Genomic DNA, 25252 nt, shown 5'->3' on the forward strand with positions numbered 1-25252 from the left:
TCTCAGGAGATAATTTGCAAGTTTGAGAATACCTTCTGGCACATAGTTTTATAAAGTCCGTTCTTTGTTAAAGCAGAGGCTAATAAAATCCTATAGGTACTGGGTGTCAGGCTCACTAACTGGCCAAGCCTCCTCCCCCAGCACCAGTCTTTCCATGTGCATAGTTCACACTTGTCCTTTACATGTACTGTTTTTAATGGATCTTTCGGGTTGCTTAAAATCCTTGAATTCACTAAAATTTTAATTGACAGATAGTTAGGATTCATTTAATATTTCATATTATTTTTGATCCTTCTAAATAATTAGACCACTTATTTTATGTGGTACAGTTCTGTTAGTTTAAAGTAAATGTATGTGGTGATGTTTATTTTTATTGCTTCTAAATAAATTAGGATTTTCCCTATCATTTAAAACCTAATCATTGCCTTAACTGAACAAGTCTGAAGATAGTGGAGTTAAGAAAATAAAAATGTTTTATAGCCCACAGTATTGTATGTAATGTGGTAATGACTGTTTGAATAAGCATAGCTAATTGCAGTGAGTGCTGTTACATACTGTTTGTACGTATGTACGTAGTGTGTTTCTTTAACTTTCAGAGTAATGGAAAAAGATCCTTTCCATGCAAATTGTTTACCTGTACATATAGGGACACTTGTGGAGCTGAATAAAGCAAATGGTAAGAAGTTTTTTAAATTAAAATAATTTTTAAGACAAAAAGTATTCTGTAGCTCTGAAAATTCTGTCTCACAAATCCTGGATAATTCAGATTGCAGGTTAACAACTGGGGGAAGAAATGCTTATCCAAGTAACCAGCAGTCTCTTCTGTTATCCCAGCAGAACACACTGTTTCTATATCCCTAATTCCTGCTTCCTTTTCTCAAATGTAATTTGTGCTCCAAGGTATGTTAGCTTTAGAGCATTGGGTGTGCCTTTTTCCTTTTTCTTGTAAAATCCATAAGAAAGCTGGTATGGCAGGAGTTAGTAACTGTTTAGAAACTGGAAGGGGGCAGATTTTTTGCTCACGTTTGCCATATTCTAGAAACATTTACAGGGTTTGGACTGTATTTGCCCTTAAATCTTCTAAACTGACTCGTCAGCTTGGTCAGGAGGAAGACTAGCCAGGCCCCCCAGCTCTGGGCCCCTGCTGCTCCAGGCATGGCCTGTGGACCAGCAGCATCGCGCCTCCGGAAAGTTTGCTGGAGGTGCGGGCTCTCTAGCCGCCCTGGCCTGTTGAGCCCTAGGAGAGGTCGTCGTGACATGCCGGGACTTTGTGTTACTCAGGAGCACATCATCTTGCTGGTTCCATAAGCGGGAGGCTTTGGTCAGCCAGATTGGCTGTGGGTGGTCAAGACGGTCTGTACTAGGCCCGTGGAGTAAGAAGCCTGGGCTTTAAGACAGGCGAGGCCCCTTGAAATAGCCTCTTAAGCACATGGAGGGCTTTGTCGTGTGCCTCTCATCCAGGCTGCTAGTCCCTCAATAAGCGCTCAGCACCCACTTACTGCCTGGAGTGGGGTGAGGGATTGGAGGCGGGGGTATGTGAAACAGCCGTAGTATCTGCTCCGTGGAGTTTCTATATGGCATTAGGTAAATGGATTTTGTATCCAGGAAGAAAGAAAAGTTTGAAATCACTGCTGCGAGAACAAGATTTATATGATTGTGAAGAGCTGTGACTGGGGGAAACTCGTATCTAAAGTTCATTTGTTGTGAATAATTTTATTTTTTTTCTTTTTCTCTAATGTAGAACTTTTCTATCTTTCTCATAAATTGGTGGATTTATATCCTAGTAATCCTGTAAGTAAATATAAACTTTTTTTTCCCTTACAGTGTCTTTTTTCTTACCTGAACTTTAAGAAAATACTTAACAGGTGTTTAGACAGAGGCTAAATTTAAATTCAAGCAAGTAATGTTTTATTTTAAGGTGTTGGAGCAGAATCTCCTAGTGCTTATGATAATTAGAAGCAGCATTCGCGTTTTCAATTCATGAAGGTATATTTTTTTTAGTATATAACTTAAAAATCTTTATTTTTTATGATTACAGGAATTATATATGCTTATTATTTTGAAGTAGCTAACATACAGAAAAATTAAATATTGAAAGTGAAAGTCATACTCATAGCTCTCATAAGCATTGCTAATAACTGCTTGGTAGCTTTCTCACATTACATGTATGATAACTTACTGAATTGTGCACTGAATTGAATCATTGTGTCTTCCAAACTGCCGTGGATCAGAATGAAGACCTAGAAATTGAAAATGGAATCAGGAACCATGTCCTGAAAGACAAAAGTCAGGGGTCAGGGTTTAAGTCTCAGACAAGAATCTGCACCCCAGACCAGTGTGAAAACAATTTATAAAGAGGCGAAACCAGTGCAAGAGAAGTTAGCTGAAGAGGTGGAATCTGTAGAACCAAGGTGGGGCGGGGAAGACACAGTGCAGGTGGGAGGCTGGGACTCGGGCTGGCTTTACCATAGGAAGAGATTCAGATGCTGCCGGGGTGCAGCGGGAAGCACCTGGAGCAAGAGCTGTAGAGAGTCTGGTCTCGTGTCACCCAGGACCCTTAGTAGACAGCCTGTCTCAGCGACGTTTCTGACTTGAACTAGAGTATATGCTGGGACCTCTGACTTGTTACAGATTCCCAGTTCAAGGTTAAGCGTCTTTGGTCATGGTACGTTTTAAACTTTTTAGGTGTCTTGGTTTGCAGTGGGATGCTATTATCTCATGGTCGGTCATAAAAATGAACATGCCAGAAGATATCTCAGGTATGAACTTACTGTCTTCCTCCCTCTGTAGTGAACCTACAGGAAGTAATTTCTTGGTCATCTGCTTTAATGCTGTAATTAGTAGTACTTTTAAAATCAGTATGAAAGAATAAATGTTTTCTTCAGATTCCATTCAGTTGCGTCCATTATTTACCCTGCTCTTTATAAGATGCCGTGAGGGGAGATAAAAGTAGTCGGTGGTATAGATCTTGTCCTCAAGGAGCTTATGATGTATTTAAACTTTTATTTATAAATGAGAATAAATATGAAAAAATAGGGAATAATACAAAGTATTTCGAAAGTTTTTTTATTTATAGAGATACTATTGACCTCTTACTCTTAGGACTTCTTTTGTTAATAGTTGTGAAATTACATGACACTTTATGTGAGGTTAGGGTCACTAAATGTGACTATAAAACAGATTTCTTGGTATAGTGAACTGGTTTATGTAAGGATCTGCTGTGGTTTTAGCTTGAGGAACTCCATGCAGCCCAATCGAGCTACTTAACTAGTGCTATTCAATTACACAAGTACAGAAATATGTCTAATAATACCTGTGATTTCCTCCATGGGAACAAAATAGAAAATGGATCTGTGGTGAAGTTCATGAACTTTGGACACAGACTTGAATTCTAATCCAGATTCTGCCACTTATTAGCTATAATTCCTTGGGAGAGTTCATTTCTCCGACCTTCCCTTTCTTCTGTAAAAATGGAATGATGTAGTTGTACGTCAGGATTGTTAGGAAAATTGATAGGATGACAGGAGAGGATCCTGCACTAGGAAAAAATTAGGGCGAGCTCTCTGATCAGTTGACTGCTAAGCATTTTAGAAAAAGGATGCTTGTGTTTTTTTTGGGAGCAGCATGATTCGTGTTATAATAGTTCCTTTGAACTATGCTTCTTTGACTTAGTGTGCTTATTCAGTGATGAACTCTACATGAAACAGGGAACATTTGGGTAAAAGAAAACTTAGAAAATAAAATGCTAAGAAGTGGGAATCTCACCTTCTGTATTTTCTGTGTTTTGTGATGTATTCTCTTTATTCCTTATTGTGGGTCACCTAGTTGAAGACTATTTAAGGCTATGTAAATAGTCCAGTCCATGGAACCAGCATGAATCTCTTAATCATCTGTAGGACGTCACTTACTCTTCCCAGCCTCAGCATACTTCTTGTTAAACTATACATAGTAATTTATCTTGAAGGTTGTGAGGATTAGGTGATGCATGTAAGGCACAAGACAGGCCTTCATCAAGTGGTTGCTGCCACCACCGTTTATCTACTGGGTTTTGAAAGGAAGCTCCTGTTTTAAGTCATATTTGTAAATTCTATACAGAAAGCTAATGGGTTCCACTGTAGTACCTAAGAAGTTGTGGACCTCTCCTAAAATTACTTAAAAATTTGCTTGTACTATTAAACATTTTATTTCAAGTGAATTAACATAAATGTTACATTAGTGTTTAATATGTTGACAACTCATTCATTCATTCTGATGTCCTTGAAACCATGAACTTACATAAAATTAACCTAACAATTTAAGAATAAGTATTACACACTCGAATGAAATCTCTTGTTTTAGCAAAGCTACGACACTGGAGAAGACCTACGGGCCGGCATGGATCGCATATGGGCATTCGTTCGCAGTTGAGAGTGAACATGACCAAGCGATGGCTGCTTACTTCACAGCAGCACAGCTGATGAAAGGGTGCGCAGAGCAGGTTGATTAAGCAAAGCGAAATTTTATTATTACTATCTCTGCCATTTGGTTGTTAAACTAAAGAATAATGTATCATGTTAGTAGCTTATGATTGTGGAATAACTATGGAAGTGAGAGGGAAAGAAGCTGGTGTAGTGGTTTTGCCTATAGCAGTTTATCTTAACCAGTACAAAAGGGGACTAGCAGGTTAGGCTAAGGGAACAGAATAGGATGGAAGCTGTTTTTCACGTGCTCATGTAAGAATGAAAGTATTCGTGAGCGAAGTTATTATTTATATCCTACTTACGTCCAGAAGGTATTTATGTGGCTTAATTCACTATTCAGATTCAGGACTGAGTTTGCCAGTGTTGTAGATTTATATCAGTGATACATGTGTTGGTGTTAACTGCTGTGCCCTAAGAGCATGTGACTCTGGGGAGCAGTGTGTTGCTGTTACTCCTGTTGACTTTTTGGATTTGCCGTCGGTTTTACTTTGCCTCGTTCTCCTGTGCGGGCTGCTTCTGCTGTCTGCCGCCCCACCTCTGTGTGGAGAGGCAGTGGGGGTGCCGGGCTGCAGAGGGCTCGTCTGCAGCCAGACTGCCTGGTGGTCTTGGAAAGCTGTGAACCTCTTGAGAAATAGGAATAATAGCAACACTCAACACCTAGGCTTACTGCGAGGAATAATTGAGGTAATGCCAGTTAAAGACTTTGATCAGTTTCCGACACATAGAAAGCACTCAGTAAAAGTTAGCTGCCTTAACTTGTTTGCTTGAATTTCATCTTGTTAGGTTTGGTTTACCTTTCCAGACTGTCAGACTCATTTTGGCACCCAGTTCTGCATCTGTATTATTTATGGCCCCAGCTTTTTTAGTTATATCAAGTTGGATATGTGTGACTTTGATCTCTAGCTGTCCATGAAAATATTGTAAAAGACATAGCTTCCTAACTGTGTTAGTCTGCTCAGGCTGCCATAACAAAACGCCGTACACTGGGTTGTTTAAACAGCAGCAGTTTATTTTTTCCCGGTTCTAAGGCTGGCTGGCCCGCTGGCTGATTGGGTTCCGGGGCGGGTGCGGGGGGGCTCTTCCCGGCTGCCTTCTCACTGTGTCCTCACAGGGCAGAGAGCTAGGTCTAGTGTCTTGTATAAGGGCACCAACCCCGCCATATTAGGGCCTCACCTTCATGCCCTCACATAACCTTTATTATTTCCTCACAGGCCGTCTCTCTAAGTATAGTCACTGAGGGTTAGGGCGTAACATATGAATTTGGGGGCAGACATACATTCAGTCCATAAGTCCATGATACTGACATATTACTAGAGTAATCCCCCAGATTACAGTTGTTCAGCCAATTACTGATCCATCTAAACGGTCCTCATACCCAGTCCATCCTATTCACCAAGACATGCGAGACCCTTTCCAGTGCTCCGCTGAAGCTTGGCTCCAGTGTCTGCCCACACCCCTAATCCCATCAGTCTGGTGAACTGGCAGCAAATGATAACTTACTGTGAGTTGTTTCTTAGGAGGAAATGCTAGAGTCTGCTAAGTTTATTTTGCTACTCTGGGTGCTCACAAGCCCAGAGCAGTTATTACTAGTTATTAGTTAGTTACTAGCTAAGAGTCAAAACCAATGATAATTAATGACATGATTAATACTTTTAATGTTTCCCAGTCTGACACTTTTCTAGTTAAATTTTCAAACCAGCTCATCAGGATAAACATTTTTCTCTCAGTTTCACTTTTTCATCAGAACAGCTTTTATCCAATCTAGTTTGGATTAATACTGACTGGGGTACTTTCCAACACTAACAGCCAGTTCTCTGCTTCTCCAGACACCAGCTGGGTCCTACAAGTCCATTCAGTTCTGACACTAACTACCCAGCGTTAGTGCAGACCTCACAGGTTAAGGGCCCAGTCCCATAAGACTGCCCCCTCTCCACTCCGGATGCCAATCGCAAGTCCTGGGTCACTTGTACTTCTGACTGGCCACAAACCAGGGGTTCCCGCAACCCCCTCCTAAGGTTTGATCATTTGCCAAAATGACTCATAGAATTCAGGAAAGCATTTTGCTTATTATAAATGATACAACTCAGGAAGAGCCAAATGGAAGAGATACATAGGGCAGGGTACGCGAGTGGGAGTGCATGGAGCCTCCATTCCTTCTCTGGGCACCACCCTCCCAGCACCTCAGTATGTTCACCAACCCAGAATTCTTCTGAAGCTAACTGTTGAAGACTTTTTATAGAGCTCAGGCTCCAGCCTCCCTTCCAGGAGGTCTGTGAGTGGGCCTGAAAGTTCTAGTCCTCTCATCACTCGGTCTTCCTGGTAACCAGCCCCACTCTGAGCCACCCCAGTAGCATAAATTGGGTGTGATCAGAAGGGGCTCATTAACAAGAGACGCTCCTCTCACTCAGGAAATCCCAGCGCTTTTAGGAGCCCCGTGCCAGCAACCAGAGACAAAAACCAAATGTATTTCTTACTTTACGGCACCAACTGAATTTCAGTAGAGCAAGTAGAAGAAGGGTTGCAGACAAAAATACATTTGTACTAGGGCTTCCCTGGTGGCGCAGTGGTTGAGAGTCCGCCTGCCTTTGCAGGGGACACGGGTTCGTGCCCCGGTCCGGGAAGATCCCACATGCCGCGGAGCGGCTGGGCCCGTGAGCCATGGCCGCTGAGCCTGCGCGTCCGGAGCCTGTGCTCCGCAACGGGAGAGGCCACAACAGTGAGAGGCCCGCGTACTGGAAAAAAAAAAAAAAAAAAAAAACATTTGTACTGTCTTATCCTAACCTATGTGGTTACTTCGCCTAAACTCTATTTGTTCCTGTGGATTTGAGTTACTATCTTGTGTCCTTTCATTTCAGATTGAGGACTCCTACTAGTATTTCTTGTTGGGCAGGTCTGCTAACAACAAATGCTCTCAGTTATACGTTGTTATGATTATTTCCACGTGTAATGTTGTTTTTCAAAGAAGCTGTGAGAAGAAAGGCAAGCAGGTGTATATTTATGTCGTTTGTTATGTTGACCTTTTTTACCATTTCAAGTTCTCTTCATTTGTCCTTGTGGATTTGAGATGCTGTCTGGTGTCGCTTCCTTACCCCAGCACAGCTTTGCTCCTGCCACTTCCTCTGTGCCGTTAGTGGTGAACATTACATTTCTACATACGTTAGGCCTAGTCATACTGTTTCATAAATTGCTTTCTAAGTCAGTCAAGAGAAGAAAGATGAAATGTAATCACTTCTACTGGTACTGTGTTTTTCATTTGGATTTGAACTACTGTCTGGGGTCACTTCTTTCACCCTTAAGAACTTCCTTCAGTATTTCTTGTAAGGTGAGTCTGCAACAAAATTTCTCAGTTTTTGTGTCCCTGAGAATGTCTTAATTTCACCTTCATTTTCAAGGGATAGTTTTGCTGGATATAAAATTCTTGGTTGTCCTTCTTTTTCTTTCAGTACTTTGAGTGTCATCCATTGCCTTCTTGGCCTCCAGGTATTTGGTTAGAAGTCAGGTGATCAGGGATCTCATATGTTATATTTTGTTACTGCTTTAAAGATTTTTATTTACACATTTATTTAGTGTTTTTCAGTGGTTTGACTATGGTTTGTCTAGGTGGGGATTACTTGGGAGTTTTTTGAGCTTTGAGGTGTGTTTGGCCTAAATATTCTTTGGTTTCAAGTACTTTCTTTACCCCTTACTTTCTCCCTTCGCCTACAGGGCTCTCTTTATGCACATGTTGGGATGCTTGGTGGTGTCTCACAACTCTATGCAACCGTTGTTTTCCTTCATTTATCTTTCTGTTCCTCAGACTGGGTAATCTCATTTGACCTTATTCATGTTCGATGATTTCCTCTGCCTGTTCCAACTGCTGATGAACCCTTCTAGTGAATTTTTTATTTAGTTATTTTGTTTTTCAACTCCAGGTTTTCTGATCGTTTGTTATAATTTTTATCTTTTGTTGTTCTGTTTGGTGAGGCATTGTCCTCATAGTTTAGTTTTGTAGACATAATTTCCTTTAGTTCTTTGGATATTTAAAATAGCTTATTTAAAGTGTTTTTCTAGTAAACCCAGTGTACGGTCTTCCTCCAGGGTAGTTTCTATTGCCTGCTTTTATCCCCTTATATATTGCCATACTTTCTTGTTTCTTTCCATGTTTCTTTATTTTTTGTTGAAACTGGACGTTTAAAGTAATATAATGTGGCAATTCTGGAAATCACATGTACCCTTTGCCACCTCAGGGTTTGTTGTTGTTGCTATTTGTTGTGGCTGTTTGGTGACTTTGCTGGGCTTTTAAAAATTTTGTAAAGTCTGTGTCCTTTGTCATCTGAGGCCACTGAAGCCTCTGCTCAGTTAGCTCAGGGCTTCTTTTCATACCTTGAGCCGAATTTTCCCCCCTTTTCTGAAGGACCCTGTACGTGTATAGGGGCCTGTCTTCAGTGTTCCCATGGTTGGTAATTCTGCCTTAGCCCTCTTCAGTTCCTGCTTGCACTGAGCCTCAGGGGCATCCAGAGATGAGAGATTAGGGCCTCTCCAGCCTTTCCTGTGGTGCATATGGTCCTGTGTGTGGCCTTCTGGTGTAGCTGCCTCAGGTCAGTGTTAAACAGTTACCACTGATTGTTTTCAACAAATGCCTTGGGGGTAGACATTTCTCTGCATGAGCTCTGAGTCGGGTCAAATGAGACAGCTGTGAATGGGGCTTTTCCAGGGAACTGCCAGATATGTCAAATAGTGACAGGTCTCTGTGGGGTATTTCAGAAGCTCCAAACTAATTTTTGTCCCCTCCAGTGGCTGTCAGACTGCTGATTTTCTAGGCTAATGTGGAGCTGGGGAAAGGGAGATGGGAATCAGACAAGCTAAATGTCATAGAGTTTGCTGTTCTTACTGAGATTCAGCTGTTTTTCTAGAATAAATACCCCTCAGATTGTTGCAAGCCTTTGGTTAACTTGCAAAGTTCTGGAAAAGTTTATTTTTGCTATTTTTGGCAGTGTTCTTGTTGCTCCTATGGAGGAATAGATTTTTGGAGCTCCTTCCTATGCATTTCATATTTCCTCCAGGTACATCCATAAAGGTTCTTCATGACCCTTCTGTAGATGCTACAGTTGTAACTTCAGTCGTGATTCTAGATTAGAGCCCGGGCACCTCCCAGCCAGGCAGTCAGTATTCACTGACATTGTCAGATCCATCTTTGGGGAAAGATTATCTTACTGTGACCACTGGTCTGACAGGGTGAAGAGATGGAAATTCAATTAAAACGAGTTACTCTGCCTACAACTGTTTTCAGAGGGTATGAGAGTAGAATACACATGACATAATTCAGAGCTCTGCAGCATAGAACTGATAATAACCGATAGTGGAGACTCACACGAGGGGTGGGGGGTGGTCTAGCTGGAAGTCCAAAGCAGCTGCATAGAGGCAAGTGGAATTGAGCACAGCCACGAGGGTCTGTGTTGCTGAGTCAGCGAGGGAGGAAGGCAGTCTTGGCTGGGCCTGGGTGCTGGCATAGTGGGGCCTGCCCTTCTGCTTCACAGGGGTTTCGTTTTGTCTCTTTACTGTAGAATAATGAACAGTAAGGGTGAATAGGTTGCTGGTAGACTTTAGAAGTGGCAGCTGATTAGTCTAAGAGCCTATTAGATATTCATTAAATATTAGTAAATGAAGTGTTAGAAAACAAGTAAGCGCTCTGTTTTTGACTATGTTAAAATTATTTTGTAGACAGGATTTGAAATCTGAACTATAAAGTTTTGAGTGTTGAATATGTGAAATTTTCCAATATTTTTAGGTGTCATTTGCCAATGCTTTATATTGGATTAGAATATGGATTGACGAATAACTCAAAATTGGCTGAAAGATTCTTTGGCCAAGCTCTAAGCATCGCACCAGAAGACCCTTTTGTTATGCATGAGGTTGGCGTGGTCGCATTTCAGAATGGAGAGTAAGTACTGAAGGGCCAGAGGCCCCTCCGTGTCCTTTTTGTACAGAGAGCAGGACCCCAGGCACCAGAGGTCAGCCCATCAGAGTGGCAGAAGGAGGCGAACAGGTGCGAGAAGAAAATGGAGAGTGTTATCTTGGGATCCTTCAAAAATACGAAACCTGGGTTTTGGTCCCCTTTGCTGTGGGCTGTCACAAGCTCTTAGGTCCTGGGCTGGACAGTTGTTGCCAACTCTGTTAAGTCACTGGACCCCACAGGGCGGCCTGGAGGCACTGCAGAATCCCTAGTCGTCTCTTTGTTGACTAGGAATTGGATTCATACATTTGAGAAAGATTTCTCACAATTTTAGGACAAAAATGTTTCCTTTGCAGATAATCGAAAAATTAAGCCAATTAGAATGGCCCAGTCTCTGAGTCTCCTGGTCAGTAGTTGAGGGTTACTGTAGTCTTGGATATTTATAGAATAAGCAATTCAGTGTCATACTCAAAGAGGGAACTATCTGCAGTCCTTTGCACTGAACTCTACTTAAATTTTAAAACAGTAAATTAGTACTACTGTAGTGTTTTTTGTGGCATTTGTGTGTATTATAAAAATTCGATTATCTAATATTTATAAAAGAGTTTGGAGCCTTTTAAAATAATCTATAGTAACAATTTCATATACAGTCAATTTATTTATAGTCTATTTTATGCCCTTTTCCCTTTTTTGTGCTTTATGTTGGTTATTTTACAGTTTAAAATGATCCCCAAGCGGAATGCCAAAGTGCTGTTTAGTGTCCTAAGCTCAGGAAGGCTGAGATATGCCTTGGTCAGAATATAAGTGTTAGATAAGCTTTGTTCAGGCATCAGTTACAGTGCTTTTGGCTGTGAGTTCAGTGTTAACAAATCAACAGTATACATTAAGTAAGGTGTTGCCAAACAGAAGCACATGTGAAACCAGGTACATCGAACAGTTGGTGAACTTGTGAGTAGAGGATTGTAGTTTTTCCACTGGGAGCAGTGGTTTGGTGTTGGCTAAAGTCGTGTTAACAGTGCCTTTATAGAACCTAATTACTGAGACTATGCTGTATCTCCTAAAATCTTGAACTCTTGTGATGTTAATGCCATAAAAGTAATCATTTATCTCACTTAAATTTGATTAAAAAACTGTTTACAGAAGTTTACCTCATTTCATTTTAATATTATTGGAAAGAGATATTCAGATTTTTCTTAAAATGTTTATACATGCTAATTTTGAATAAACTGCAACTTTTTCCCCCTCTGTTTTAGATGGAAAACAGCAGAAAAATGGTTTCTTGATGCTTTGGAAAAAATTAAAGCAATTGGGAATGAGGTATTCTATATAATATCTGTAACACACACACACACTCATAAGTGTGGTTAGTATTGAATGAGGAAGATAATATTAGACTGTCTGTCTTGCCTAGAATATAATAACCTAATATTTATCATAGCAGATGTTTGTTAATGTTTGACTTGTCATGGTATGAAGTGTTTTATTACATGGTACAAAATGAGTCTAATTGAGAGGGTAGATGTTGGCTGTTTGCTTCTTAAGAGGCTCTAGTTTTGATCTGTGGGCGTAATCAGAGTATATTCGATGATTATTTGATACGGGGAATATGTGATGATACATGGAAGCTGGTAGGCACTGTAGCGTCTGACTTGTCCTTGTCTAGAGCCTCTTTGACCAATGGGTACATGTAGCAGCAGATCCCACTTCCGCAGGAATGGGGCCAAATGTCATTAAAATTAGTCCTATCGTTGCTCTTCCTTACCTGATACTTAGTATATATATTTAGACCTTTAACCAGGTTCTGTCATATGAGAGGTGCATGAATTTGTGCTCATGAACCTTCCAGCTATCATGGATGTGTAAACACTGGTATTATATTAAATGCTAACAGTTTTAGACGCTGTAAACTTCTGTAGGTCAGAGATTTGCATGTCGTTGCTTTTGATTCCTGATTCTTTTTATTCACACCTGTGTTGTCTTACTCTGTTCTGATTATCACTTCCCAGTGTCCTTCTGTTCCTGCCCCCAGGAACACTTGCCCACAGCATACATCTTCCTTGGCTATAAGTTCCTCTTTACTGAGACAGACACAGCTCCCCTGGGTTCCCTGCCAGGTGGCGGTTTACTTGTCCCTGTAGACACAGCTTTGTTTATTTTGGTCTCTTCTTAATTGTCGTATGAACTTAAAAACACTATATATCTGTGTGTTTGCACATGTATGTATATAAAGCAGGTCTTCCACAGCTCAGTCTTGGGTGGTCTGGAAAATACATGTGTTTCTATTGATGTAGGGTGGCCACTTATCACCTTGCCCATTTTCAAAGAATTGAATACCTTAGGACCTTGCTCCTTGGACTGGACCAGCCGCATCAGTGTCACCTGGGAGCTCGTTAGAAGTGCAGAACTTCATATCTGCTGAACCAAAATCTGCAGTTTTAGCAAGATCCCTGGGTGATTCTCATGCACAGAAAAGTTTGAGATGCACTGTTATAAACCACATTTAAAGTTGAAATTATATACATCTTTGATGATCAGAAGACACTTTGGATTCTTGCAGATATTTAAAGTAATGGTTTAAATACAAAAACACAATACTATTAAACTTTCAAAATGCTCCTTGAAAAGTTATATGAGGAGGGGAAGATATTGTGTGATTTAGTTGTAAACTGCAGCAAATGTCAGAGTAGCCCAGGAAAGCAGTTGTGCCTAAGAATCGTAGAGGGTTTGTTTCATTCACATGGGCAGTGCCTTCCAGAGCTGGGCTCAGGGGAGTTAGAGGGCGTGACCAGGTCTGTTTATTCCCTTAGTTCTGACTTACTGCTGCGTGTCGAGTGTGTCCTAAGCTCTGAGCTAGGGATTGGGAGGCACCAGAAAACTGGTTTGATGTTGATGCCCTCGGATCAGTGCAGATGAATTGTTGGCAGTGATAATACAGTGCACAGGAAGGGCTGTGATTGAAGAAGTAAAGGACTCCACACAGACTTGATGGTCAGTCAAGAAGGCCTTCTGGGTTCAAGGAAATACACCTCGGTCCTAAAGGATGGGTGCTAGCCAGGCAAAAGTAAGGAGAAGGGTATTTCAGGTGTAGAGAATGGTATGTGCAAAACTGGAGCTAATTCCGTATGGCTTGGATTTTCGGTTCACAGAGAACGTCAGGAAATGGGGCAGGAGGGGTAAGTGTGGGTCTTCAAGGGCCTTGAAGATGATGTTAGAGTCTGCGCCTTGTCGTGAGGTGGCGGCACAGCAGGAGCTTGAAGACAGGTGGTCAGACCCACATGACGGGGCCCAGACAAGACGTGTTAGTGATGGGGGCGGCATTCGGATGAGGAGGCTGACAGGCCCTTCCCGGAGGGGTCAGGGGTGACATGGTGCTGTGTGCGGAATGGCAGAGCACCGGAAGGGGTGAGGTCAGGGAGCTGGGATGACAGGGGAGAGGGGATAAGAGGTTAGCATGTGGTGTGTTGGACTTGCAGTGCTCGTAGCGTTACTAGGCGGATGGACAGCTCTGGGCTGGAGGTACACAGTTTGAAGTTCTTTGGCATAGATGGGCTCTTTGATAAAATAGTGCTAATAAAATAACCCTCAGGAAGTGTCTTCTAGTAGGAAGGCTGGAAAAACAACTCAACACCCTTGCCTAGTGCTGTGCAAGCACCAGGAGAGAGTCCCTCTCGCACAGATGAGTGAAGTCATGCAGTGCAAACGGGCCAGGTTGCAAAGTAGCTTGTAATCATGGGTCTGATGTGCTTTGTTTTAGGTAACAGTTGACAAATGGGAACCTTTGTTGAACAACTTGGGCCATGTCTGCAGGAAACTTAAGTAAGTGAAGTAAAGCATTTTCAGAAATATTCTTTGTGACTAAAAGTTTACTTAATTTTGTGTAGCTCTTTTCCATATTTTTATTTAGCTTTCTTGTACTTGGCTACTCAGATATAAGAAGCACAAAAATGTTTTTATTACCTCTGTTGGTATAATTTTATTTTAGAAATATATTGAGAATTATAATAACTTCTATTTTCTAGGATTAAAAAATTTTAGTGTTCAAAATTAATTTAGAAGATTTAGGACAGTAGGAGCTAATGAAAGCCATATCCATGTCCTAACTCACTCTTCTCCTCCAGATACCAGTTTTATGGTGTGACGGCTGATGTGATAATAGATGACAATTGAAAGAGAGATTCTTTGGTTAAATAAGTTTGGGAACCTCGGGGTTACTCAAAATTGAGCAGGTGTTTCGGGATTTCTTGCAGTCTTTACTACGTGTTATGAACTGCAGCATTTCCCAAACACAAGCACAAAACCTTTTTTCACAAGAGTTTTTACAGAGCAAGTATTGCAGAGAATTTGGGGAAATGCTGCTCCAAGGAACTCCTGTAGACCTTAAAGCAAAACAACTTGGCTGCTTTTAACCATCCCTGGTGTAGGAGGCTTGTCTTCACATAAAAGAGGTCTTGCTGTGCGATGGGGCATAGGCCCAAGGGTCAAGAATGGGATTCAGCTGGTAGCCCTGCAGGAGTGCCCACCCTCAGCTGGAAGGCAGGAAGACACACTGAAGATACGCAGTGGATGTGAAGGACCGTTGCCGTCTAGACTGTTTCTCTGATAGGAAAGCGGTTCTTAGGTGGTTACATCAAGGAGTACCCACTGTACCCACTGACTGCTTTCTCTCTTTCTTCCTGTTCTCCTCTCCTCCCTCGTCTTCTCTCCCAGGAAGTATGCTGAAGCCTTGGACTATCATCGGCAGGCACTGGTGTTGATTCCTCAGAATGCGTCCACCTATTCTGCCATAGGGTATATCCACAGTCTGATGGGCAACTTTGAAAATGCTGTGGACTATTTCCACACAGTACGTCTTTCGTCTTTTGTTTGTACCTAACTTTAAATCTGGTTAACAGTTACCACTTTTTTTTTTAAAGACCTTTTCTAGGCAATGTTTTGTTACTTTACAGAAGTGCAGTTTAAAATTTACATTTTAAAACTCCTCAGGCAACCTTGTATTTTATTCTTTTCTTTGCAGAGAAAAGTACGTGAATGTTGTGTAGTACTCATCACATTAGAACAGATGTGAGCCTTGTCCTGAGTGTCAGTGAGAAACACAAGTGTCCAGGAGTGTTTGTCAGCGCAGCTGCGCTGGGTGTACCTCTAAGGAGCCCTTTGGGAACTCCATTCTATTTATGACTTAAAAGTAATTCCCTTAGATCATGTTTATAGATGAACAAAGCTTGTGCATTCATCACTGGGAAAGACTCTCCCCTTAATCCATATGCAGTATTTCATCAGCTCTAAGCCACCATTAATAAGCAAGATGACCACACACAAAAATACGCTGCTGTTTACGCTTTATCATAATTCTTTCCTGTCACTTAGTTTTTCTGTACTTAGAAAAAGTGCTCTTTTGGACATATTAGGACATAGATTTTTATCAGGGATCACTTTACTACCTATATAAAAAAGAAGGTATAAGTGAAATAAATGGTTAAGATATTCATTTCTTCCCATTGAGAGTTTGCTCCTTCAAAATCACTTTTGTACCAGGTGGTCATTCCTGTTTTCCCAAAATTGTGTCCGTGTGCCAGTGCACATGCCCCATTTCACTCACGTTCTTCCCAGCCAGAGACATTGGCTCTGTCAGAAAGTGTCACCAAAAGGTTGTTAGACAACAGCCACAACTCACATATCTTCTGTAGGTGTTCTTCAGGAGGTTTGTGGTCTAGTCTGTGCTCTTGATGTGGCCGCCAAGCCCACATTGCTGTCACAGGCTCCCGTATCATGGCTGTGACTGGCGGACCGCAGTAGTAAGGATCCACCTGTTGGAAGACTTCCCAAGTTCAGGAATGCTAGAATTTGAAAAAATGTGGGTCTTAGAATCGATGAAATAACTGTTTTTGGAGAAAGAGATAAAATTTGAGAAAATACAGTATTTCAGAGATAAATTTCTGAGTGATAGATCCGTAACAGATTTTCAGGTGAGGTGAAGTCCTGGAGTGCCGCTGACATAACGAGAATACGTTCTGATTTCTGAGCAAGCAGAAGCGTTTAGAAGTGTTAATAGTTTTTGTGATCTTTCAAATGTCTGTATTTGAACATTGTGTAATTTACCTCTCTTCTATGATTTAATTAATACAGAAGTCTTCGAAGGCTTTTTGTGGAGATACAGGCTTTAAAATCTTTTTGGAGGAGGGGATTTCAAACGTAAACAACATAGTGTAATGACCCTCCGCGTACCCATCACCCAGTTTCAACAGTCATCAACTATTGGCTACTCATGTTAGCTGTATCCCCACTAACAGCCTCCCTCTACCTCTACCCTGGGTTCCCTGGAGTATTTAGAAATGAGTCCTGTGGGAATGTTTTACACCAAAGAGAAGGAAACAAATTTTCTTGTAATAACCGTGCTGAATCTTTTCTGGCAGGCCCTTGGTCTTAGGCGAGATGATACATTTTCTGTTACAATGCTTGGTCATTGCATTGAAATGTACATTGGTGATTCTGAAGCTTATATTGGTAAGATTATAATTATTCTTATTGATGTTGTATTCCACTTTTTAGATTGTTGTATATCTCTTTTTAGGTTTCTCAAATTCTCATGTAAAGTCCTAAGTTCATTTTTCTAATGATTCTAGCTACATTAATGTTCAGAAACTCCATTTATTTCAGTGGAACAACGTGTGGGAATTAATTATTCATTAAGTATCCATTCAGTTTAAAGTTGAGTACTTGCTATATGCAAAATACAGTTATAGAATATGTGTAAAGCACTGTGATATACAGCAATCAATCTAATTGCATAATTGAAAAAAATCTTAAGACAGATTTTTCTAATAAGTAAATGAAAGGGCTCTTGCCTTAATATTTTACAATGCAGAGTATAATATAGCATGTAAATCTTTGCACTTTAGTGGACTGTTAAGTTGGCTTACATTCACATTACAGTGCTATGTAATTCTTTAAATTTTTTTTAATGATGAGCAAGTCATAGGTAAGTTGGTATGGAGTTGCTGTACTTGGGTGCCCACTTAGTTACAAACATTGTAAGGGAAAGAGCATTGCAGTGAGGTTACATCTTGAGATCTGGACTTTGGGGTAGGCAAAGACTTCTTTAACGGGATGTAAAAGCATAAGGGGAAAAAGTGTTAAATTAGGCTTCAATAAAATTAAAAACTTGAGAGCAAACTGGCACATTAGAGACCGAGAGAAGTCCCTCACAACACATAAACTCATCAAAGAACTTGCATCTAGAATACAAAAAGTCCTATGCATAATCCTACAGTAAGTAGAAATTCCATCAAAAATGGACAAAATACTTGAACAGGAATTTCACCAAGGAGGTTATTCAGGTAATTACAAAGCAAATGAAGGCTCAGTATCATTACTTATCAGGAAAGTGAAATAAAAACCATAACGAGGGCTTCCCTGGTGGTGCAGTGGTTAAGAGTCCGCCTCCCAATGCAGGGGACACGGGTTCGAGCCCTGGTCCGGGAAGATCCCACATGCCACGGAGCACCTAAGCCCATGTGCCACAACTACAAAGCCTGCGCTCTAGAGCCCGCGAGCCACAACTACTGAGCCCACGTGCCACAACTCCTGAAGCCCACGTGCCTAGAGCTCGTGCTCCACAACAAGAGGAGCCACTGCAGTGAGAAGCCCGTGCACCGCAATGAAGAGCAGGCCCCGCTCGCCGCAGCTAGAGAAAGCCTGCACACAGCAACAAACACCCAACGCAGCCAAAAATAAATAAATAAATAAAATTAAACTAAAACAAAAAAAACCCACACCATATGAGGCACCATTATAAACCTGCCAGAATGGCTAAAAGTGAAAAATACTGACTGGTAGTACCTAGTGCTGGCAATGGCATGGAGCAGCTGGAATTCTCATACATTATTGATTATTGGCGGGGTTATAAACAGGTCAGACCTCTTTGGGAAACTGTTTAACAGCACATCTGCTAAAGTTAAACAGGCCTTTGCTGCCTAACACACCACTCCGGCCAATTTCCCACAGTCCTGTGGGTCAGTTCATGGCTCTTTTGCTGGTCGTCTTCACTTGGAGGGGCTGATGCTCCAAGATGGCCTCATACACAGGGGGACCTCAATGACGCAGCTGGGCTTCTCCATGGGTCTTTAACCCAGGCTTCTTCATAGCATGGTCGTCTCAGGGTCCTGAGGGACAAGAACTAAAGCATCAGGACCCCTTGAAAGCTGGAAGTTGCACAAATCACTTCCGTCACATTCTGTTCATCAGAATGAGTCGTGATGAAGTGCAGCATCAACACGGGGCTTATTCAAGGGCGTGGGTGCTGGGAGGTGTGACTCATTGGGGGCGATTGAGGCAGTGACCTTCCGGCTGATCTTACGGTGTAGCAGCTCTGCTCCCAGGGTTGTGCCCAAGAGAAGCAAGTGCCTCGGTAAGCCAGAAATCACCCGCAGGATTGTTCACGGCGGCTTCTTTCCAACAGCAGCTCACTGGAGATAACCGAGGTCCAGCAATAGGAGAGTGGAGAACACTGCACAGTTAGAAGAACTAACGACTGAATCGTGTTGTGACATACATGAGTCTCACCAGTTTTGACCAGAAAAGAATATATACTGATTGCTTCCATTTATACGAAGATTAGTAATAAGCAGAACTAATCAGCGATGATAGAAGAATGAGAGCAGTGATTAAAAGGGAAGGTTCACTAGAGGGGCCTGAGGTGGTTTTCTAGGAGCTAGAAATGTTCGCTTTTGGTCTGGTGGTGGTGATGTGGATGTGTACATACGTGAAAATTCATCCAGCTGTGCACACTTCACAGTTTGTATGTTATGGCTCAATTTTTAAAACTTAAAAAAAAAAAGACCTTGGGTTGAAATCTCAGGTCTGCCACCCAGTAGCCCTGTGGCTTTGGGGCAAGTGTGAGCCTCAGTTTCCACATTTGTCCAAGGAGGAGTTGTGAAGCTTAAACGCAAAAGTCCTATAAGGCTAAGAAAGGTGTGGAGATACAGTACTGAATAAGACTGAATAAGACGGATGTTTTGCCTGTCCTCACAAAGGTAATGGTCTTACAAAGGAGATTTCCAAGTGTATTGTTCATTACATATTTTATTTTATTGAGGTAAAAATTGACGTATAATGTATTAAATTCAGGTGTACAACATAATTTAATACTCGTAAGCATTGTGAAATGACCACCACAGGAAGTCTAGTTAACATTTGTCACAACACATAGTTAGAAAAAGTTTTTTCTTGCAATGAGAACTTTTAAGGTCTGTTCTCTTAGCAACTTTTGAATATGTAATACAGTATTATTAACTATAATCGCCATGCTGTACTAGTTTTATCTTCAGAAGACTTGGATGTTATCTGTTAAAACATCTATTACTGAAAGCTATTAGTTTGAACTTTGTAAAATTGTCATTTTGTTTATGTCGGGAATGACTGGACCTAATACATCCATTATTCTCACGATTTTGATTTGTAGAAAATGTATTTCCCTTCACTGTGTTTCTGTATACCTGAGGCTTGTGACTGCACCAGGGCCAAGCGCCAGCCGGCAGTTCTCCGTGCAGCCACTGAGGAAGCACCGCGCACAGGCTCCTGTCGGTGCCACACTCGCTGTAGGGACGGGGAGGCTGCTGAGCCTGCATGTGCTTCTGGGAGTCTCCCCGCAGTCTCCCTTCGTCCCCAAGATCGAAGAGCAGGGGCGTGATGGGAACGTTTCTCCTTAGCTATGCATGTGCTCTTACAAGGACATCTGATCTAAATGATAGAGCAGTGTTATGTATTGGTGGAAATGACAGGTAAATGGAATTTCTTATTTTGTTCTTACTGTGGCATTTCTCTCTTTTTAGGAGCAGACATCAAAGACAAATTAAAATGTTATGACTTTGATGTGCATACAATGAAGACATTAAAAAACATTATTTCACCTCCGTGGGATTTCAGGGAATTTGAAGTAGAAAAACAGACAGTGGAAGAAGCAGGGCTTGCACCATTAGAAACCTCAAGGAAAACTCCAGATTCCAGACCTTCCTTGGAAGAAACCTTTGAAATTGAAATGAATGAAAGTGACATGATGTTAGAGACGCCTATGTCAGACCACAGTACGTGATTCCAGATGGGTCCCAGTTCCCCTTTGTCCTAGAGTAGGTCAGTGTTTCCTCTCATCCTTGTCTTAAAAATGTCCCATTTCTCAACGTGCATCCAGACCCCACCTCTGCATTTAGGAATGGAGATCTCCCTTGAGAGCCTGGATCGCACACCTTTGCAACAGATGTTTTCTGATCCTACAGAACAGTTATACAAAGTGAAATAAAGAAGGTAAACCATGTCTTAGGTCGTTTTTTCTTTTTCAGTAGACTTTTATTTGGGGCTAATTTTGAACTTACAGAAAATCTGCAAAGGTAGTACTGAGAGCGTCCATGCCCCCTCACCCAGTTTCCCCCATCGTGAACATCTTATGTGACTGGGGGACTTTAGTCAAAACTAAGAAATCCACGTTGGTCTCTAGTAACCGAACTCCAGACTTTCTTGGATTTCACCAGTTTTCCCGTGAATGTCGTCTTTCTGCTCCTGCATCCGGGGGCCACACTGCAACTAGCTGTCAGATTGCCTAGGCTCCTCTTGGTGGTGACGGTGTCCCAGACTTTTCTTATCTTTCGTGGCCTGGACAGTTTTGAGAGGACTTGTCAGATATTTTGTAGAATGTCCCTCAGTTTGAGTTGTTTCAAGTGTTTCTCATGATTGGACTGGGGTTTTGGGTGCGAAGTACCTTTCTCACCACATTGTGTCGGGGGTACATGTTACCGGCATGACTTACACAGGAGGTGTGGACCTGATCACTTGGTGGCACTGGTGTCTGCCAGGTTTCCCCACTGCAAAGTCACTCTTTCCCTCTTCCCACACTTTAGAAGCAAATCGCTAAGTCCAGCCTACCCTCCGTTTGTCAAGGGGTTTAAGTTAAGCTCCATCCCCTGGTGGTTTCATCTGTTCTCTCCCATTTGTTTATTTTATTTATTTATCCCATTTATTTATCAGCATAAACTCATGTATACATATTTTCTATTTTAGGTTATAATTTTATGCTAACGTTATTTATTTTGTGGCTTCAGTTGTTTCAGCTTTGGCCATTGGAGGTCTTTCAGCTTGACTCTTTTATGTCCTTGTGACGTGCCTCCATCCATTTATTTTTTCTTCTCGTTTTTCCTTTATTTTGGTAAAATGTGTGTATATAACATAAACTATGGACTTCAGTTAGTAATAACGCATCACTCTTGGTAACAACTGTACCGCATCAATGCAAGATAGGGATACGGGGAGAGGGTTAGTGTATGGGAACTCTTCTGTCCCGTCTTTCTGTAAATGAAGAAATAAAGTGTGTGCATGTGTGGATAGGTAGCCATTTTAATCATTTTCAAGTGTATAATTCAGTGGCATTTATTTCCAACCTTTTTTTTTTTCACTCCAAACAGAAACTTTGTACCCACTAAGCAGAAAGTCCCTCAGCTCTGGTAGCCTCTAATCTTATTTCTGTCTCTGAATTTGCCTATTCTAGATAATTTCGTGTAAGTGGTATCACACAATATTTGTCCTTTTGTGTCTGGTTTATTTTACTTAGAATAATATTTTCAAGGTTTATCCACGCTGGGGCTGTTGCCTCCCCACTGGTGGGTGAACCCAGGTCTTGGGGTTAGTGCCAGCCTACTGGTGGGCAGAGCCAGGTCCTGGGGTCTGGTTGCAGGGCCCAGGAGTCCCAGAGCTGGTGTTGGATCTCTGGTTGGGGGGACTAGTTCTGACACAGTTGGGTACAGGGTCCAGGGTGTCCTGAAGCTTGTGTTGGCCTTCTAGTGGCCAGGGCTGGGGCCCAGCTGGTCCCAGGGTAGGGTCTGGCTGGCTGTGGGCAGGCTGGGTTTGCAGGCTGTGGAGCTGTGGTTTTCTTGCATCTGGTGTTTGCCCCCTGGTGGATAAGGCTGGTCTGGATGCTAGAGCCGGCTTCCTGGAGGGCAGGGTTGAGGCCCAGGGGATTCTGGGGTTGGTGCCTGCCAACTGGTGGCTGAGCTGGTTCCTGGGCCCTCTGGTGGGAGGGCCTTGTCCAGGGGCGGCTGTGGGCTCGGGGGGTCTCAAGGCAGCCTGTCTGCTGATGGGTGGGCCTGTGTCCCCGCTCAGTTAGTTGCTTGAGGTGTCTCAGCAGTGGTGCCTACAAGCTATTGGGCCAGGGCAGGGCTGTGTCCTGGGGCTAATAAGCTAGAGGGAGGGTTCCACAGTGGCTCTTCCCAGCACCAGTGTCCATGTGGTAGAAGGAGCGAGCTTCCAAGAATGGCTGCCGCCAGTGCCTGTGTCCCCAGGGTGAGCTGCAGTGGCTTCTTGCCTCTTGAAAATCAGCAGGCCAGTCTGACCCAAGCTCCTGTCAAATTACTGCCTCTGCTCTGGGTCCTGGAGCGTGTAGGGCTGTGTGTGTGCCCTTTAAGCATGAAGTCTATTTCCCTCAGCCGTCTGGCTCCCCCCAAAGTAAGTCCTTGTGGCCTTGCAAGCCAAATGCTCTGGGGGCTTGTCTTCCCAGTTCAGGACCCCTGGGCTGGGGAGCCTGACATGGGGCTCAAACCCCTCCCTCCTTTGAGAGAACCTGTGCAATGTAACTATTCTCAAGTTTTCGGGCCCTGGGGGTATGGGACTTGACTATATTTCAAGTCCGTGCCTCCTACCTATCTCATGGTTCCTTCTTTGTCTTCAGTTGTGGAAGATCTTTTCTGGAAGGTTCCAGTCTTTTCACGGATGGTTGTTCTGCCAATAGTTGTGATTTTGGCGTGCTCTTAAGAGGAGGTGAGCTCAGGCGCTTTCTACTCCACCATCTTGGCCAGTCCAGGAATTTTGTAATGCTGAGCCAGCATATCCTTCCAGAGCCATTTCCCAGGCAGTTAAATACAGCCACGCACAGTCCTCTGGGCCAGAGCCTGAGCTAATGAGAGAGTCTTCGTTTTAGAGCTGCTTTTCTCCTGTAATATGTCATTTTTAATATGTTATAGCTTAGATAACTGTCTTATCCAAGCATCTGGATCAGTTGTGGCGGAACTTAATGAAATGATGTACCACATTTGTTGGGGGCAAGAAAGAAAATTTCTCATAGTTTCACACATTGGCAGGTGATTTATTCCATGAAAGACATGTTAAAATTGTCTTTAAAAAGTTTATACAGGGCTTCCCTGGTGGTGCAGTGGTTAAGAATCTGCCTGCCAACACAGGGAACACGGGTTTGATCCCTGGTCTGGGAAGATCCCACGTGCCACGGAGCAACTAAGCTCGTGCACCACAACTACTGAGCCTGCGCTCCAGAGCCCGCGAGCCACCACTACTGAGCCCGTGAGCCACAACTACTGAAGCCTGCGTGCCTCGAGCCCATACTCTGCAACCAGAGAAGCCATCGCGATGGGAAGCCCGCGCAGCACAACAAAGAGTAGCCCCCACTCACCGCACCTAGAGAAAGCTAGTGCAGCAACAAACACCCAACGCAGCCAAAAATAAATAAATTAATTTATAATAAAAAACAACTCCTAGTCGTTCTAATAAAGAGATGGGTTTAGGTCCTTCATCTGTTCAAATCTTTTCTTTCAAGCTCTTATCCTGATATTAGACACATTATCCTATTTTTTCATAGAAAAATGTTTTATTCCAAGGCATTTATTTACAGCATCATTAACAAATAAGGTATTGTATAGAAATGAATTTTCCAAGCACCTAATATTCTCCCTTAAACACTAAAACTTTTTATCTTAACCTAAAATGTATCTTATATATTTCTACCTTTGTAAGGGTTAGAAATATAATAGCTAAGGCAGAAAAATATAGATAATTTATAAGGTAGAAGAATAATAGCTGTCATTTCTTGAGGTCCCCATGTGCTAATAACTCCCATAAGTCTTTGGAGTAAGACCTTGTACAGATGAGGAATCTGAGCACAACTAGCGATGCATCCAGGGCAGCATACAGGCCCCATTTCCTGTCTCAGCCCCTCACACTACACATCAGCTGTGTGCAGTGATGCACTTAGAGTCCCTGAGTTGCCTACTGCTATTTAGACTCAAATAGTGTGTTCCTGAGTTTTCATTTTTCTTTTAAAATGGCTTCTCTATCTCTTCTCTGTCAGGCAAATGGCTTTTCTATCTCTTCTCTGTCAGGCATCACATGTGCCTATTTTTATGCCTCCCCTCTCTTTAGCTGGGCTAGAAAATCAAATGATGGAACTTAAAATAATCACTTTTAAAATAAATAAAAAGGAAGCTATTAATACTCTTCCACACTTATTTTACCCACCAGACAATAACATTGCTTCATTTAGCTTTTTCATTGATCACGTGGTGTGATTTTTTTAATGTTCTGGAAAAGTGAACGCCCGATAATTACCTCATGACCTTGTTGACAGTGCTTTAAAAGACATAAAAGAACAAGACCTTCAAGACATTTGACTAAGCTGTTTTTCACATCAACAAGTTTAATATCAATGTTTAGTCTTCAGAAAGTGTCAAAAAGGGGGGGGGGTAATGTGTAACTGTACTGCCAAGTATTTTTCTGATATGACTCTAGTGTCATAATAATGCCTAGTTTCCTAAAAAGTCAGCCTTCTTGCCACCTTTAAAGTGACTGTGCTGTCATCTTTAAAGAAAAATAGAGTGTAACGGTCACCAGTTGCTTTAGGTCATGGTCATCCATCAATTAGGCCCGTGCTCTGGAGCAAAATGTAACCCTTCCTGTGACCAGGACCACACTTACGGGTGGAGTGTTCAGTTAGGGTTAGGTTCACTGACATTTGGAGATTAGTTAATACTGCTTTGTTTTGGATGTAATTCTATGTGTATTTTAAACAAAACATGCTGGGTAATGTGTAGGAAGA

At 42.2% G+C, this 25252-nt stretch overlaps 1 protein-coding gene across 2 annotated transcripts in view; it reads left to right on the top strand.

Annotated features, from left to right (window-relative positions):
- The window catches only part of CDC16 (cell division cycle 16), a 37137-nt gene extending 16438 nt beyond the window's left edge, over positions 1–20699 (top strand). For both annotated transcript variants that reach the window (XM_081214849.1, XM_081214848.1), the window contains 10 exons: positions 597–676; positions 1742–1791; positions 2686–2759; positions 4339–4464; positions 10228–10380; positions 11646–11709; positions 14147–14208; positions 15100–15235; positions 16803–16893; positions 20220–20699. In XM_081214849.1, the coding sequence (XP_081070975.1) occupies positions 597–676; positions 1742–1791; positions 2686–2759; positions 4339–4464; positions 10228–10380; positions 11646–11709; positions 14147–14208; positions 15100–15235; positions 16803–16893; positions 20220–20479 (1096 nt within the window). In that variant the 3' untranslated portion in view covers positions 20480–20699. The remainder of the gene's footprint in view (positions 1–596; positions 677–1741; positions 1792–2685; positions 2760–4338; positions 4465–10227; positions 10381–11645; positions 11710–14146; positions 14209–15099; positions 15236–16802; positions 16894–20219) is intronic.
- Positions 20700–25252: the final 4553 nt, after the last annotated feature.

Source organism: Mesoplodon bidens (genome assembly GCF_964165515.1).
Source record: "Mesoplodon bidens genome assembly, chromosome: 17".
NCBI lineage: Eukaryota > Metazoa > Chordata > Mammalia > Artiodactyla > Ziphiidae > Mesoplodon > Mesoplodon bidens.